At 42.4% G+C, this 18,191-nt stretch overlaps 1 protein-coding gene across 10 annotated transcripts in view; it reads right to left on the reverse strand.

Annotated features, from left to right (window-relative positions):
- The window catches only part of EGF (epidermal growth factor), an 81,035-nt gene that overhangs the window by 43,939 nt on the left and 18,905 nt on the right, over positions 1 to 18,191 (reverse strand). For all 10 annotated transcript variants that reach the window (XR_011436764.1, XR_011436763.1, XR_011436765.1 and 7 more), the window contains exons 3-5: positions 15,970 to 16,151; positions 15,309 to 15,536; positions 14,368 to 14,570 (exon numbers count right to left, since the gene is read on the reverse strand). Coding sequence is in view for 7 of the 10 variants with exons in the window: in XM_070261558.1 (XP_070117659.1) it covers positions 14,368 to 14,570; positions 15,309 to 15,536; positions 15,970 to 16,151 (613 nt within the window). In the remaining 3 variants the exon portion in view is untranslated. The remainder of the gene's footprint in view (positions 1 to 14,367; positions 14,571 to 15,308; positions 15,537 to 15,969; positions 16,152 to 18,191) is intronic.

Here is an 18,191-nt window from a genome sequence, read left to right on the forward strand (position 1 = left end):
CCAGTGTTTCTGGTTCGAACCCTGGGTGCGGACATGGCACCGCTCATCAAAACACGCCGAGGCAGCGTCCCACATGCCACAACTAGAAGGACCCACAACGAAGAATATACAACTATGTACCAGGGGGCTTTGGGGAGAAAGAGGAAAAAATAAAATCTTTAAAAAAAAAAGAATATTGGGCCGGCTCCGTGGCCGAGTGGTTAAGTTCGCACGCTCCGCTGCGGCGGCCCAGAGTTCGGATCCTGGGCGCAGACATGGCACCACTCATCAGGCCACGTTAAGGCGGCGTCCTACATCCCACAACTAGAAGGATGTGCAACTAAGATATACAACTGTGTACGGGGGGCACAGTTTGGAGAGATAAAGCAGAAAAAAAAAAAAAGATTGGCAACAATTGTTAGCTCAGGTGCCAATCTTTGGGAAAAAAAAAAAGGAAGATTGGCAATAGTTGTTAGCCCAGGTGCCAATCTTAAAAAAAAAAAGTACTCAAAAGAAAAGAATAACATTTATAGGTCAGATCTATATATTTAGCTGTTTGTAGGATCATTATTTAAAGAACATCTTTCAGACTCAATATATACCATTGCCATATATCTTTTTTCCAAATTTCTGAGTTTATTGCTGTCAACAATGTATTACAAAATAGCCCAGAGTAAACAGTAAGATCAGCTCAGAGGGGTAGGTGCTGGGCTGAAATTAGCCAAATACATTAAACAACAAACCGCCAACTTGGTACCTTTCATTTTCAGAGCCAGAGTCAAGAGCTAAACTAGTAACATGTACATCCCTGCTGAAATTTGGCTCCTTATTTTTTCCTAATTTTAACAACAGGACCCTTGTAAAACGCTCTGGGAAATACTGAGATAAGCTTGAGTTTGAGGGCGGATCCCAGGATGCAGGAAGATAGGAAAGCAAGAGCTCTTACAAGAGGTGATGGCAAGGGAAGAAAACTGAGTCATGGACCCGGAGTCCCAGCATGGCCGAGATCAGGAGAGCCGAGGACCTGAGGGAGAGAATGTCAAAATCACAGCCTGGCTGTGACGGCACCAGAGACAAACCATCGCGAGGCTGAGGACAGCAGTGCGAGGAGCTGAGATGCGTCTCCTCGGAGGCTTGTTCCTCTGGTCTTCGTTTATCTAGAATTTACAAAGATGTCTCCCCACTCTGCCTCTACCTGTTTCCTTCTATCTCAAGTCACAGCACTAACAGCACAACAGAGTAGAAACGTATCCTCGCCCCCTTGAAGAAGTCCCTAGGGTACAGCGCAATCACCTGGGGGGCATGGCGCCCTCTAGAGATTCTGGTTTGGTAAATCCAGGGAAAGCTCAGGAATCTGCATTTTTAACAGAATCTGGAATGACTGTGATGGTGGGAGCCTTCACACCACACTGAGAAACACCAGCCTAGGGTACCAATGAAACATCTCACCCACATCTCAGTTACAAATACCTCCACTTAGCTAGTCCGTGTTATTTCCCCACTTATTTTAAACCTGTTTATTCAGATCTCTTGACAGAATTAAATGCACACTCAATCTTGCCAATTATTCATTGCTGTTGCAATATTACCCACTAAAACAGTCAAGATTTGCACAATAGTTTTTTGGATATTCAAAAAATTTTATTTTTTGTCTACGGTTTTTATGCCAATTAAACATACTTCACATATAAAAATTTTAATTAACCACAATTAAAAATAAAATAACCTCAATTTTTAAAATAAATGACTAAAATTAAAAGTTTGTAAATTTATTGGGCAAAATGCACCTACTTCAGATTTCTAAAAAAAGGCATGTAATTTTTTTTTCTTGTGAGGAAGATTGGCCCTGAGCTAACATCTGTGCCAATCTTCTTCTATTTTATGTGGGATACCACCATAGCATGGCTTGATAAGCAATGCTGGCTCTGTGCCTGGGATCCGAACCTGGGAACCCATGCCGCCAAAGCAGAGTATGAGAACTTAACCACTACACCACCAGGCCGGCCCAAGCATGTAATTTTTTAACTTTAATTTTTATAAAGTTTGCAAGTAAACAACAACAAAACTCTAGAAAGATCTGACTCTGCCTTTTAATAGCACTAAAACAAAAACAGAGGGATTATGCTTCCTGTAAACATCCCTTATAGATAGATGACCACTGGATTAAGAATTAGAAAAACTATTTTCTGTCTTGGTTCTGACTTTTACAGAGAATCACTTTCTCTCTTTAACCTCAGCTTCCAAATCCATGAAATAAAAGTGTTGACGTAGATATTCTCTAGATCCCTCGATTTAAAAAATAACTTCTTTTTACAGTTCTATATAGAATCAGATGTTTGTGGTAAATTCCTCTAGGTTTCTCAAATTCCTCTAAAGATTCTCAAACCTAATTACTACTTATAATATATTAATGGAGATTCGAACTAATGAAGAAACAGTGTCTAGGGTACAGGAAATGTCTGCTGTGTCCAGATCCAATATTACTTATCTTTTTCGTGCTTTTTTACTACCTGCCACCTGCTCTTAGTGTGTTCTGATCATGATCCTCACTATCCTCATGGTGACAAAGTACACGCATCTTTTTTCCACTAATTAGTAAGCTTCTGAGGACGAGGCACGTGTCCCAGGCACATTTATAGTCCCAATAGCACCTGGCACGGCACCTGTTACAACACAGGTGTGCTACAAACAGGTGTACTACAAACATCTGGGATACATGCACAAAAACCATCATCACGTCACCTGCAACTTTCCTCCTTTATTTGGTTGTCCTTGAATTTCCAGTCGACCTTAGAGCTAGAACCCAAGCGGATGGTCGGACTACGCTAGCCCGGGTCTCCTTCCGCTACACCACGCTGCTGACGGTTTGGAGGAGACATTAACAACGCACATCCGTCTTCAGTGACGAACACAGGCAGGAAAGCACTCACTATGCTCCTCTGAATGATTGTGCTGACTATGTGACCTGAATTCAGACACTAAACACTTTAAAAGTTCATTTGAGGAAGCGGCAAAACAGAGAGGCTTGAGGGCTGTATTTCTGTTTAATCTCCTTAATCTTCTGCTGTTCTTCAGCTTCAAATTAGGCCGAAGCCACTGCCGACCGCGGATAACACCCCTTCCCAAGCCCAGCAGAGGGGCTTAATCACCTTGGAGAACAAACTAAAGCTCCCGAGGATGGAGTTTCCCGTCCACCACCCACTGCGCCTGCGCCAGCGCCTGCGAACACGGGCTCGCCCCGGCTTCCCCCCCGGCCAGGTGCCCTGGATTTCACCTGGCCCGGCTCCGAGCCGTGCACGCACGAGTCCCTGGCCTGCGCTTCTCCACCGAGCACACCGTTTTTCTCCCTCAAGCTCAATATGACTCGCCTTATCAACACAGCTTTTCTAGTCTCTTCCATTTGAACCCATCCACTTTATTCACTCTTGTAACTAAATATTTAGCACCCTCAAATTTTAGCGCACACAATAAAAAATTTGAAGGACACTTTATAAAGCATTTACATTATCACATTTAATTTGAGCTATGCAGAGCAAGTGTTCCCTTCCATTTTACAGAGTAGGGAACAGTGCCTTAAGGATCACCTGTGGGTGATAAGGGTGGGGGGGGCTCACACTCAAGCCCTCTGATTACACATCCCACCTCTGTACCACATGTATATATGCACCATATATATACAACTGCGTATATGTGTGCTTATGTGCGTGTGTATATACATAAAATATAACTGCGGATTTTAATAGAAAAAATATATTATTTAGATGTTAAATATGTTAATTATATGTTAATTATATGTGTTAAATTATGTATACTATAAATATTGTTATGTTATTTTATCTGTTAAATATATGTCAAATATATAATATATTTTTAATACGTATATATTATTTTATATACATTTTCTATAAAAATCGTTATATTTTTGCTTCATTTGCTTATTGTCTTTCTCATTAGCGAGTTTTCTGAATAAATGACTGCCTCACCTTCCACAAAAACAGTTCCCAAACTGTATAGAAGTTTATTTGTTAACAGAAAATAACAAGGAAGAAAATACAAGAATGTTCATTCTGTGCTATTGGAATTCCTAATAACAGTAAAAAAGGGAAGTCACTTAGCCAGAATTCAGCCACTTGGTATTCTCACCCATGTGAGTCCCTGTAAGAATCAGAAAGCAAGCAAATCAACAGCCTCTGAACAATTAAAAAATAAATGCTTTTAGGGGCTGGCCCCGTGGCCCAGTGCTTAAGTTCGCACACTCCGCTGCAGGCGGCCCAGTGTTTCGTTGGTTCGAATCCTGGGCGCGGACATGGCACTGCTCATCAAACCACGCTGAGGCAGCGTCCCACATGCCACAACTAGAAGGACCCACAACAAAGAATATACAACTATGTACTGGGGGGCTTTGGGGAGAAAAAGGAAAAAAATTTAAAAAAAATTTAAAAAAATTGTTAAAAAAAAATGCTTTTAACTCTCAGAAGAGCCCCTCGGGCACACTCAGTTTTTCCTTACTTTATGCCCATTTCTGACAAGTTTGGCCAGCCCAGCACGAGGATGGAAATACCAGGCGTGCAACCTCCGCTCCCATCGTCACCACCCCTCTCCACTGCATCCCCAGCGGCAGAAGTGGCTACACGATGGCAGTGCTCTTTTTCCCAAGCCCAGACGTCGCCTCAGCCCAGCACCACAGACCGCCAGTGCCGACGACCAGGAGTCCTAGGAGAGTGAGATAACCCCACTGGTCAGCTCTCTCACGAGGACTAGAAGCCTCACACCAGGCCTCCTCCTGAGAAAGGCAGTACAACTTGAGTGTCAAAATGACAATAACCGCAGTCAATAGCAACATGTCACATACTTTTTAAATCTGTGAGTTTATAAAGGTGGTTTAAAAAAAAATCACATTCAACGCAATCCCAATCAGAATCCCAATGACATTCTTTACAGAAATAGAACAAAGAATCCTAAAATTCATATGGGGCAACAAAAGACCCCAAATTGCTAAAGCAATCCTGAGAAAAAAGAACAAAGCTGGAGGCATCACAATCCCTGACTTCAAAACATACTACAAAGCTGCAGTGATCAAAACAGCATGGTACTAGTACAAAAACAGGTGCACAGATCAATGGAACAGAACTGAAAGCCCAGAAATAAAACCACACACCTATGGACAGCTAATCTTTGACAAAGGAGCTGAGGGCATACAATGGAGAAAAGAAAGTCTCTTCAACAAACGGTGCTAGGGAAACTGGACAGCCATACAGAAAAGAATGAAAATTGACCATTCTTTTTCACCATTCACCAAAATAAACTGGAAATGGATCAAAGACCTAAAGGTAAGACCTGAAACCATAAGCCTTCTAGAAGAAAATGTAGGCAGTACACTCTTTGACATAGTATTAAAAGGATCTTTTCAGACACCATGTCTTCTCAGACAAGGGAAACAATAGAAAGAATAAACAAATGGGACTTCATCAGACTAAAGAGCTTCTTCAAGGCAAATGAAAACAGGATTGAAACAAAAAAAACCCCACTAACTAGGAACAAATATTTGCAAGTCATATATCCGACAAAGGGTTAATCTCCATAATATATAAAGAACTCACACAACTCAACAACAAAAAATCAAACAACCGAATCAAAAAATGGGCAGGAGACATGAACAGACATTTCTCCAAAGAAGATATATGGATGGCCAATAGGCACATGAAAAGATGTTCATCACCACTGATCATCAGGGAAATGCAAATCAAAACTACACTAAGATATCACCTTACACCTGTTAGAATGGCAAAAATATCCAAAACCAAGAGTGACAAATGTTGGAGAGGCTGTGGAGAAAAAGGAACCCTCATACATTGTTGGTGGGAATGCAAACTGGTGCAGCCACTATGGAAAACAGTATGGAGATTTCTCAAAAAGTTAAAAATAGAAATACCTTATGACCCAGCCATCCCACTACTGGGTACCTATCCTAAGAACCTGAAATCAGCAATTCCAAAAGGCCCATGCACCCCTATGTTCATCACCGCATTATTCACAATAGCCAAGTCATGGAACCAACCTAAGTGTCCAGCAACTGATGATTGGATAAAGAAGATACAGTATACATATACATGGAATACTACTCAGCCATAAAAAAGGACAAAGTCGTCCCATTCACAACAACATGGATAGACCTTGAGGGTATTATGTTGAGTGAAATAAGCCAGACAGAGAAAGACAAACTCTGTATGACTCCACTCATAGGTGGTAGTTAACATATAGACAAGGAGAACTGATCGGTGGTTACCAGGGGAAAGGGGGGGGTTGGGGGAGGGCACTAAGGGTGAAGTGGTGTACCTACAACATGACTAATAATGATGCACAACTGTAATTTCACAAGGTTGTTGACTATCATAATCTTAATAAAAAGATTAAAAAATAGAAATACCATATGACCCAGCCATCCCACTACTGGGTATCTATCCAAAGAGCTTGAAGTCAGCAATCCCAAAAGTCCCATGCATCCCTATGTTCATTGCAGCATTATTCACAATAGCCAAGACGTGGAAGCAACCTAAGTGCCCATCAATTGATGATTGGATAAAGAAGATATGGTATATATATACAATGGAATATTACTCAGCCATAAAAAGGATAAACTTGTCCCATTCACAACAACATGGATGGACCTTGAGGGAATTATGTTAAGTGAAATAAGCCAGATAGAGAAGGACAATCTCTGTATGACTCCACTCATATGAGGAATTTAAACCTGCAGACAAAGAGAACAGATTAGTGGCTACCAGGGGAAAGGGGGGTGGGGGGTAGGCACAAAGGGTAAAGGGGTGCACCTACAACACGACTGACAAATAATAATGTACAACTGAAATTCCACGAGATTGTAAACTATCATAATCTCAATAAAAATTAACTTAAAAAAAAAAAGATCACAGGCCGGCCAGGCGGCATAGTGCTTAAGCTCCTCTTTGGTGGCCAGGGTTTGCAGGTTCGGATCCCAGGCATGGACCTAGCACCGCTCATCAAGCTATGCTGTGGAGGCATCCCACATACAAAATAGAGGAAGGTTGGCACAGATGTTAGCTCAGGGCCAATCTTCCTCACACACACGCACACACAAATCACCTTTGGAGGATACGCCAACCCTTCAGTCTAAAAGCAGATAAATTAAAGGAAAGAATCAAGCATTTATCTTTCCTATGAAAGCTCTTCCTCAGGAAAATCATGTTGCTGCTAGCTGCTGTGGAAAAGTTCCTCAGCCACTAAATGCATAAGCGATGACAGAATTAGAATGTCACCACTTTGAGCCTCTGATGGAAAAATGGCTCTAGGCAATGATAATCAATAGCTTCTAAAACCATCACGTGAAAGGCTGATGGGAAACTTCACGGTGGATGGGTCAGGCTGGCAACACCTGCACCGCTGATGGATCTGGAATGTCACAAAAGCAACAGGAGCCAGCCACCACGTGCCCCTGGTGTGGCCAACAGGAAGCGTTCCAGACCACCTGCAGTTCCACCTATAAAATATTCCGGCAAAAAATCAGAATCTGATCAGGCTTCTTCTGGGTCAAAACTACAGGGTTATAGGAAATAGAGAATCATGTTAAATGACACCATGAGGATAACATCTGCAAAATCCAGAATGTGGAAAATTCTACAGGACAGATGTCCTGGTTTCCTCAACAAACAAATGACACAAAAAAAGCCTCAGATTAGAAAATAAACAGTGGTCACAACCTGGCATGTGGAAATCAGCAATAAGTGAGAGCCGACAGCAAGAAAGAAAACAGAAAAATGATAAAGAGCCATTCCAAGGATTTAAAAGGACTTCAAATGGCAGCCACGTGGTGTCAGGGCAAACCTGCATTGAAAACCCAGCTTTGCCTCAAACCAGGCCAGTGCTTGCCCTAAAGGCATGTATCTTTGTAAATGTGACCCAAGTCATTAGGAAAATGTCAATAATTGTAAGTAATGTTAGTAAGATACAGCCATTCATTTTGCTAAGATTTCTGTGAAAAATGACAGAACTTTGGGTATTTGAACTGACAATTTAAAATTATATACAAATAGAAAATAATTGTTGGCAAGGACATGGAGAAATTGGAATTATTATGCACTGTTGGTGGGAATGTAAAAAGGTACAGCTGCTGTGAAAAACAGTAAGACAGTTCCTCAAAAAATTAAAAATAGAGGGCCAGCCCCGGTGGCCTGGTGGTTAAGTTTGGCGCTCCACTTTGGCAGCCAAAGTTCGGTTCCCAGGCACAGACCTACAGCATTCATCAGTGGCCATGCTGTGGCGATGGCTCACATACAAAAAGAGGAAGATTAGCAACAGATGTTAGCTCAGGGCAAATCTTCCTCAGCAAAAAAAAAAAAAGAAATTAAAAATAGAATTAGTCTACGATCCTGCAACTCACTTCTGGGTATATACCCAAAAGAATTGAAAGCAAGATCTGCACACCCATCTTCATAGCAGCATTATTCACAATAGCTAAAACAGGGAAGCAACCCAAGTATCCATTGATAGATGAATGGATAAGCAAAATGAGGTATATACGTACTGAATATTATTCGGCCTTAAAAAGCAAGGACATTCTGACATATGCTACAACATGGATGAACCTTGAGGACATTTTGCTAAGTGAAACAAGCCACTCACAAAAAGACAAATAGTGTATGCATCCACTTCCAAGAGATACTTAGGGTAGTCAAAATCATAGAGACAGAAAGCAGAATGCTGGTTGCCGGGGGCTGGGAGGGGTTACAGCTTAATGGGTATACACAGTTTCAGTTTTACAAGATGAAAGAGTTGTGGAGATGGACAGTGGCGATGGTCGCACAACAATGTGAATGTACTTAATGCCACTGAGCTGTGCACTTAAAAATGGTTAAGATGAAAAATTTACGTGTATCTTACAATTAAAAAATTTGGAAAAAGTTATCTGAAAAAAATACTCATGTATCTAAGATAATTCTTTTCTAGAGTTTTCCAAATTACCGAAGGTTTACAGTAGACACTCCAGCAATGACAGAATCAAAACGAATCAGAGTCCCACCTGGACAATTTTAGCTACATCATCACTTCCATAAGCAGCTACATTTCTAGGTGGAGGCAATTCTCCTTCATGAGCTCTCAGAATTAAAGAAATTCCTCAATATTTTTGTGCATGAAGTGAATGCAAAGAATTTTACACAGTGTTGATGATAGATACTTCATTTTCCAAAGAACATGCTTTTGAAACTATCTTATGAGCTTAAAACTGGAATCTACATTTAACGAACACAGAAGAAAGCAAAAATATCTGAACCTCTTTGTAAAAATTTGAACTTTTACAAAATCATATCTGTGAGCAGTAAAACTAGTTGCAAAATTCCCAGAAGTTGAGCTTGAAATAATGTCATTAACGTTGTATTCAAAGCACTTCCGGCACCGGCTCTGAGATTCACACAACAGCACAGGTGTCGGGGCAGCCAGAGAGCGCAGCAAAATGTGCGATCCACTCGGTGTCTGTTTTCAGACAGCCGAGGGAGAAGTGTGAGCGTGAGTGTGAGTGTGTGAGCGTGTGTGTGTGTGAGAAAGAGATTTTCTCCGTTCCTAAAATGTAAAGTATTTTTGAAAAGAGAGAGAAATAAGCTTTTGGCCCCACGATTTGGGCAAACTGAAACATTGAACCACCTGGAGGCCATGGATAGACAATAATACGCCCAATTACAGGTTTTTCCAAAACAAACAAGGCAACTGTAAGACATGACATGATAGATCAGAGTAAGGATGTAGTTGGGGAAGCAGCGTGGTGTCACTCTGCCCAGGGTCAAAGCCCACCTCCACCTCCATGTGACCTTGAACAAGCTATTGCGACATCTCTGACCTCAGCTTCTTCACCTGTAAAATGGTACCAATAATCACACCTGATTCATAAGCTGGTTGTGAAGATTAAGCAAGATCCTGTAGGAATAGCCTAGAGCAGAGCATTCTATACATACTCAATCATTACAGGTATTTCCATGCTTTCTAAGGGCCATAGGACCTGTGGCATTTCCCGACTTTATTTCCTACGCAGCAGCCCGTGGGACTCCCAAATCGATTCTTTCCAGCCAGACCTCCTTCTTGAGATCTCAGGGTAGTGAGAGCTACGCTGCAAAGATCCACTGCAGAGAAAAGTGATTGAAACCGCTGGGGATTTATTCATAATATACAGAAGGGAGTTGCCCCGTGAAGACGCCGTCTGACCAAGGGCAGGGGTGGGGCTTACCACAGGTGAGGAAGACAAGGTGTGCTTAGATATTAAACATCTCCACAGCTTGTTCCTTATGATGTTATTTAGGGGAGAGAGTGCCAAAGGCTGTTTTTTGAACTGTCGTTTCCTAAACGTCCTCTGGACACTGGAGAGCTGCGTGCCCTGTCCTCACGGGACCAAGGAAGTTTAGGAGGACAGACAATTACGGCCAAGCACGATGAGAGCCCCGTGACGGGGAAAGCTCTGAGATTGCTCTCTGAGAACAGCCAGCCGAGCCTCACAGTGAGGGGTCAGGGAGGGTGTTCCTGAAAGAAGGGAGATTGGAGCTGTTTCTCAGAGGATGTGGAGAGTGGGCCAGTGCAGAGAAGGAGAAAGAATGTTCCTGAGCGTGTGGAAAGGCCTGGAGCAGGGAGCAACCGTGACTGTGGGAGGAAATTAATCTTCGAGGATGGCTCTAACGCAGAAAATGGTGAGAGACCAAGCCGAGAAATGAGCAGAGGGCCTGTGGATAGGTTAAATAAAGAGACTGGACTTCCGTTATTCACAAGTGAGAGTTGTCAGTCGGCTTTAACCAAGGAACGACGCGATTGGGTTCTGCCTTTGGAAGGGTTATGCTCCCTGCAGCATAGAAAAGGGAGGCAGGGATGCTCATTGAGCGAGCAGGGCCGGACTGCTGCCGAGAGGGCCCCAGGGGTTGGACTGTAGGTGGCAGCACTGCTAGGACTGGGAGATTGCGTCCGTGGATGGGAGTGAGACAGAGGGAAGAAAGGACCATGGCTAGATTTCTGCCTTGGGAGAGGGTGGTGAGATGTCACTCACTGAGGTGGGGACACCGCAGCGAGAGGAGCCGAGGAGAAAGGAAGTAAAGGTCGGTAGGCAGTTATTTCCTTTGTGCCTGAAGCGCTTGAAAAAGATCCAGGTAGAAATGCTCAGAAGGCAGATAAATATATGGGCCTTGATAAGGAGATGTTCTCTGAGCCTGAATGTATCCATTTGACGCGCCCACTGCAGGACCCTGAGCCTGGAGGGTGTAGACAGCAGGCAGGCGTGGCCCATGGGAGGGACCAGCGTGAGTGCTCTCAGGACACAGGTCAGAAGCATGGGAACCCAGCCCGACAGTGAAGCTGTGACTCTGCTCAATGGACTTGGGCTCAGCCACCGGCTGCCTCAGACTCCTCTACGACCAGCCAGTCGGAACGCACAAGCCGAGGCCTTGTTTAAAGGACAACTCGTCTTCCTTGTGAAGCTCTGTGGCTTTGCCTTCCTAAGCCCCGCCCTTGCCCTGGGTCTTCACCGGGGCGGCTCCCTTCTATATATTATAAATAAGCTCCCAAAATTTTAAATCACTTTTCTCTGCAGCTAAACTCTGCCTAGAATCTTTGCAGCTTAACTCTCACTATGCCTCCGCGTGTGTGTGTTTTTTTAATTGGTCTAGATCTCAAGAAAGAGGTCTGGGCTGGAACTGACATATTCAGGAGTCATGTGGGCTGCTGCACAGGAAATAAGGCACACAACCGCACAGGTCGTCTGGGCCTTAGAGATCAACAACGCACATAACCACACGAGGAGTTCTGAGAAGGCACTGAGGAAAAGACAACCTGTTTAACTTCCTTTAACCCAGCCCATCTAAACCATTCGACCCTGAAATGTTTCCCTTCCCCAAATAACCCCATTAAATCCCACAGCACTAGTGTTTCGTAGAACACGCTTTGATAAGTGACAGTTGAGGCATTTTTCAGGAAGTAATGCTGGAGAACCGACGAAAGCTATATACTATCTCATTGGGGGACAACTGCGTATTTTCATATAACACGTACAGTCAACAGATTCCCAGACCGTAAATCCCAGGTGGAGAATTCCTGGGGTACCAGGCACTGGAATCATTCAAACCAAGGAAGCAGCGCCCTGGAACGGCGAGTCTGTCGCACTCAGAGCACAGGTGAAGCCCACCCTCTGGGCAACAACTGGAGCCAGCATCTCTAGGGCCAACTGCCTTCTGGATTCCAGGTTTGCACGGAGCTCTGCAGCTGCCAGTGGCTTCCCAACCAAATTCTACTATCTGCCACATTGTTTGAAGCTGTTCTTTAATGAGTCATTCTCGACTTCCTTCTGAAATTCCTACTTTAATTATCCTGTGTGCACTCCCTATCAAGGAGGCTGAGTGACGGTGAAGAGCTAAGGTGTGTATGGTGGAAAGAACACTAAACTGGCACACTGATCACTAGGAATTTCTTCCAAAATCCAGGGTTAACAAGCTGTATAATCCTGGAAAAGTCACTCTTTTTCTCTAAGCTTCAGATTTCTCAATTATGAAATGAGTAAAATAATTGCTGAGTTTTCTGTCTCACAGTGTGTCTGTGACAAAAAAAGATAATGCCCATGAAAATACTTTGGAAACTATGAGGTTACCTATAAATGTAAGATTTGGTGATGAAGATGATAATGGACATACCTATACCTGTTAGGAACGAGACTCAGTAATTATTCATAGTAGTCGTTGGTTCCAATTTTGTTGTAAGTCATCACCACTTGGACAATAAGTCTTATGTGAAGACAGCTTGAGCCAAAATTTCCCATGGAAATTTGTATCAGATTCACCGCCTTTCTGTGTGGAATATGGTCACCATCTATTTTACAGTGTTGCCACCAGGTTGTTGCTATTTCAGGTTGCGCTGCAACCCACAGTTGCATTGTTTCCCACAACTCTTGCTTCATAAATTCAAGTAAATCAATTTTTAAAAAATAACTTATGTGAATAAACACTTCAAGTCTTGGAATTTATTTTATTTTTGGCCGTTCCTCATTAACTGCCTTGAAAGCATAGGCATTACACAGGTTAAATTATAGTTTCTTTCTAAGTTTTTAAAGAAATCAGATAAAAAGCATTTGCACTATTAGTCTCCCGCTTGAGGATATGAGGACATCGGTTCCCCTAGATTCTAGCCTCCCTTCAGCAATCTCGTGCCTGTGCCCCTGTTCAGTGTCCACAGCTCTCTTCAGAGCCACGTCTGGGGCAGGTATGAACACACAGACACGCTAACTGTGGCAGGGCCTCAGAGTCCTAGCACTTCCCACACCCGTACCAAACCCTAGTGGCATCCAGCAGATAGGAAGAAGAGAAAATACAATTCCATCTCTACTTTGAAATCTCACAAGGCTAGTTGGGGATAAGATTAAATACATTTCAAAGCCTTCTTGAAATAAAACTTTTACGTAAAGCAAATGTTAGCGTAACATCATTTATGTGGTATATATGCCATATTGAAGAGCTCACCTTAAAAAAAAATGATATGCTGACAAATTGGAACAGAGAAGACTACAGCTGAAAGTAGAAATTTGAGACTGTGACTAGATTCAGTCAATCCATTCATTTGACTAACGTTATCTAAAATTCTTTATTTATAAATGAATAAATAACCATTGAAATTAAATAAAGAATAACTGACACAGTCCCTGCCTGCAGGGCACTTATAATCAAGAGGGAGAGAAAATCAAAAAGAGAGCATAGTAATACGTAAGTACACCTTGCGATGAGTTTGATGAAGGGAGAAATAAGAGAAAAAGAGGAAGTGAAGGGGCCTACTCTGATTGGATGACCAGAGAAGGCCTCCCTGAGGACAGGACACTTCAGCTCAGAACCGAGGAGAAGCCTGAGCAGATAGAAGAGCGACTGCAGAAGCCTGAAGGCCTGGAGGAGCTGGGGTGTCTGAGGAACCACAGAAAGACCGTGTTAGATTCTGGTGAGGGCAGGGGACAGGGTGCTGCATCAGGGTGGCCAAGTATTGACAGGCCTGCTAAAACACTGCATTCCAATCTAAATGCAAAGGAAAGCTTTGGCAGAATTTTAAGCAGGGGAGTTAGTGGATTAGATTAACTATTTAGAGGCAAGAGGGGAAAACAGAAAGATTAGTTGAGTGGCTACTGCAATAGGCTGGGCAGGAAACGCCGGTTGTTTGGACTATGGTGGTGGCATAGAGAAGAGGACATCTCAGACGTATTTAGGAGGTAGGAATGCAAAGGATTTGGCGGCAGATTGGAAATTAGGTGTGAGGCAGTGGGAGAAACCAAGGATGACCCCTAAGTGTCCAGCTTGAGTGAGTAGCCAGCTGCGGACTAACTGCCAGACCCTGTTCGAGGTCAAGATGACTCACCAGATGCCTGCGCACCGCCATCTGCCTCAGGCTGCATGAGGGGATGCACAGCTTTAATTCCAGCAGGTGGTGCAAAGGACCGACTGAGGTTAATTCTAACCACATCCTTCCCAGTGTATTTGTCAGCTATCTCAATTGTCTGTTTTCTCCACGTTGAATAGAAGATACGGTCACCAAAGAGGGACACTGCAACCAAGTTGTGCCTAAAAACAGCAGGAAAAAACACTAGAGAATGGCACAACATTTCTTCCCAGGCCTATGAAACTTTCCCTTCATTTCAATTTGTCTGAATTTTAATCACCCACCTTTTCAATTGTTTCTCATTTAGGTTTAGAGACAGATATTAAGTTTAAAATTTTGTTTATGTAGGCATAATCTTAATTAATAGGATATAATGTCCAGGTTCATTGTCTCATTCTTTTGCTAATGAGCACAAAAGTGGGATGGAAATAAAATAGGAGCAGACAAAGCATGGATTTCTGGTTTTGTCCATCTCACGCTTGTCTAATTTCTGCCTCTTGCCACAAGCTGGAGAGTCAGTTACTGGCAAGACAGTAAATCAACTTAAAGATAGGTGCTTCTTTGATATGGCACCATAATTCCAAAGAGAATAATTAGGACCAACATGTGGGAACATTGTATGCCAAATATTCTGTTAATTATTTTTATTCACGTTGATTTACTTAATCTTCACAACAGCCCCAAGAAATTAGTACTATTATTATCCTCATGTTAAAGGAAACTGAGGACGAAGGAATTCCTGTAAACGGCCCAAAGTCACTCGTCTAATAAATGGTAAATCTGAGACCTGAGCTCAAATCTTTTGAACCCCACAATCTGTGCCAAACCGCTATACCAGTTTAGTTGACAAAAGTAAAATTAACTTATCACACAAACTTCAAAGGGCAATTGTTTTATTTTGTACCAAAAGCAGAACCTACTGTGTAAGATGTTTGCAGCAACGGACAGACCCTCCGTCATAATCGCTGGAACAAACACGGGAATTGTCGCCCTCTCTGTCGTACTGAATCCAAAAGAGCCGCTTCTCAAGCACATCCAGTGACACAGCTGTTATTTTCCCTGATGTCTCTAACAGAACCTTCTCTTCCACACCATTGAGATCTGCTCTGTGGAGGCTGCCGGCCGCCTCTGAAGACCAGAAGAGAAGCCTGAGGGCAGACACACCACAGAGATGCATCCTTGAAGGTAACGTCACTTAAAAGGCCGACTCTCTCAGAGGTTCAGCAGTCCCCACCTGTCCGCTGTCCCCAAGTCCCCGAGTGCACAAGTCTGACTATTTTGAATGAAAATTCAATTCAACAAGTGTTTATTGCTCTGTTATGGAAATTCCACGCGATTTCAAGCTAGAAGGAGAATTAAGCTTCCAAAGCAGGAAACCACGGTGGTCAGGAATGCTATTTGTGGAGGGAGCCTGCACTGGTTCAAATCCAGGCTGCCCTCCTATTGACAGTGGGGTCGTGTACTGTAAAAGAGGGCCTGGGTCTCAAAGAGAAGGCCCCTTCGGGTTCACAATGTTATGATTCCACAAATTTTCATCAGATTTTGAATTATATTTCAATGTCCAAAAACAGCAGAATTTACCTTTCTACTGGATCAACTGCTACATTTGCAGGAGATTTTAAGGTGCCCAAGAGAACACGGGAATTGTTTCCTTTCATATCTGTTACTGTAATGACTCCTTCCTCTTGATTTGACCAAATAAGTTCTTCATTTATCCAATTTATTGCCATTCCTGAAACATTTCTCTCTATATTACATATTCTCTGTAAAATCAAATTTCCAAAATTATTATTAATATTTCCCCATTCGCAATGAAAATTTCATTTTTATAAAAGTCTATTCTTTTAAGCACGTGTCATTTTTGTGCACTCCCCAAATTATTTAACTGATAAAATAGTCACAGATACGGTGGCATTGTTTTGAAGCAGTAATGCTAACCCTCCCGTGTGAATATTTCTGGGCATAATATTTACGTCATGGCTTTGAAAGAGAAAACTACCCTATACTTATTGAAATCAGGCAATCAACCATCATGGATTAATTTCAACTATAGTAACAGTGGAATTTCAATGCTACTTTAAAGACAATTCATTCAATTCCATTTGCTAATGGAATTTTCCAGAATCCGACCTGGGCCCAATTCCAAGCTTTGCCAAATTCTGACAAGATTCCTTTGGAGTTTGTGCACAGAGCTACAGAGCAGGTCAACTGCTCGTTGGGGCCTCTCCTCCATCAGGCCCTTCTTTCTGCAAGTCCTCAGGGCCTCACGCCATGACCTGTGACCTGGAGAGCAGGGCTTCTCTTTCTGCCTCTGGGGTGGGCAGTGTTTCCTGCTCTCTTGTGATAAAAACACCAAACAAAAAGCCTCTGTTCTCTCCTACTTCCAGCCTGCGCAGGTAAAAGGGCCCCGATTTGCACCGATTTCCGCGGTGGGAACATGCCCACAATCACCATCCCCAGCTGCTGACGTCACATCTCTGAAGTCGGAATTGGGCGGATGGAACAATTTCATGAGCCTGTGCTGTTCCTATATCTCAAAGCGGTCTAGCTGATCCATTCGACCAATTGTCCGTATACTGAGACACAGCTCACCCAGGTAAACTGTTTGCATTTAATGCTTGTCCTTTATAAACAATGTTTTAACCCAAAGGAGTGAACATAATGATGGATTTGGGGCTTCAAGCCAATCTTTTCCCAATGACTTAACATAAATTAACAACTATTTATGTATCTGGCTATTCTGTGAAATTCTCTAGACTCTAGACTCAAGATTTTGAAACTATTCTACAGAGGCCAGAGAATAACCATAGTCATCCTTGTTAACAGCGAGATTAGCAATATTAGAGATGTGATAAACAGATTAGCACCTAATTGAAGCTTTTAAGAATAATTGGAGCAAGAAAGGTTTATTTAAAAGAAACCAAACAGTGTGCACTTTGTGTTGAGAATAAATGCTTAGGGTTTCTCTGCTCACGTGCCCTCTGTAATCCACCTCCCAGGAATAGAGAACATTCCTCCTGGGCCTCATTTAAGGGCTCTACCAGTTGAAAAGAAAGATTAAAGATCTTTTGTACGTACTTGAAGCAAAATATTTTATATCTGTCATCTGCTTTATTTTTTTTCCAGAGTGCAAACACCTTGAGAATAAAATTCTTTTCAATTTTTTCTTCCTAAATCTCAAGTGCCAAAACCCATGACAGAGATTTTATACAGATAAAACAGGTTTGCCCAACCTCAGCACTACTGACGTTTTGGGCCCAATAATTCTTTGACGTGGGAGCCGTGCTGCCTGTGGCAGGATGTTCGGCAGCATCCCCGGCCTCTGCCCACTAGATGCCAGAAACACATCCTCCCTCCACCCCAATCCATCTCTACAACCAAAAATATCTCCAGATACTGCCAAATGCCCCTGGGGTGCAAGATCACGCCCCGCCAAGAACCAGTGGAGTAGAAAATCATCATGGAAATGATCTGATTTAACCTACAGATTTTATAGATTAACCTATTTTATAGATTAAAATAATCTATTATTTTATTATATTTACATATATTTATTATAGCTATAAAATATCTATAAAATAATCTATTATTAAAATAATCTATTTTAATCTATAATATGGTGATCTGACTTAATAAACTTATTTTCAAAATTACACTGACATCCTCATTTTTTCCTTTTGGGGGCTTCTGAATATCAATGCCACATTCATGGGCTTGTTCAATAGTGTGATACCACAGATGCAGATTAAATAAACACCTGCAAGTGCCAGACACACCTTTGAATTGTAATTTTCATTTATACG

The sequence above is a fragment of the Equus caballus genome, chromosome 2 (assembly GCF_041296265.1).
Source record: "Equus caballus isolate H_3958 breed thoroughbred chromosome 2, TB-T2T, whole genome shotgun sequence".
Classification (NCBI taxonomy): Eukaryota; Metazoa; Chordata; class Mammalia; order Perissodactyla; family Equidae; genus Equus; species Equus caballus.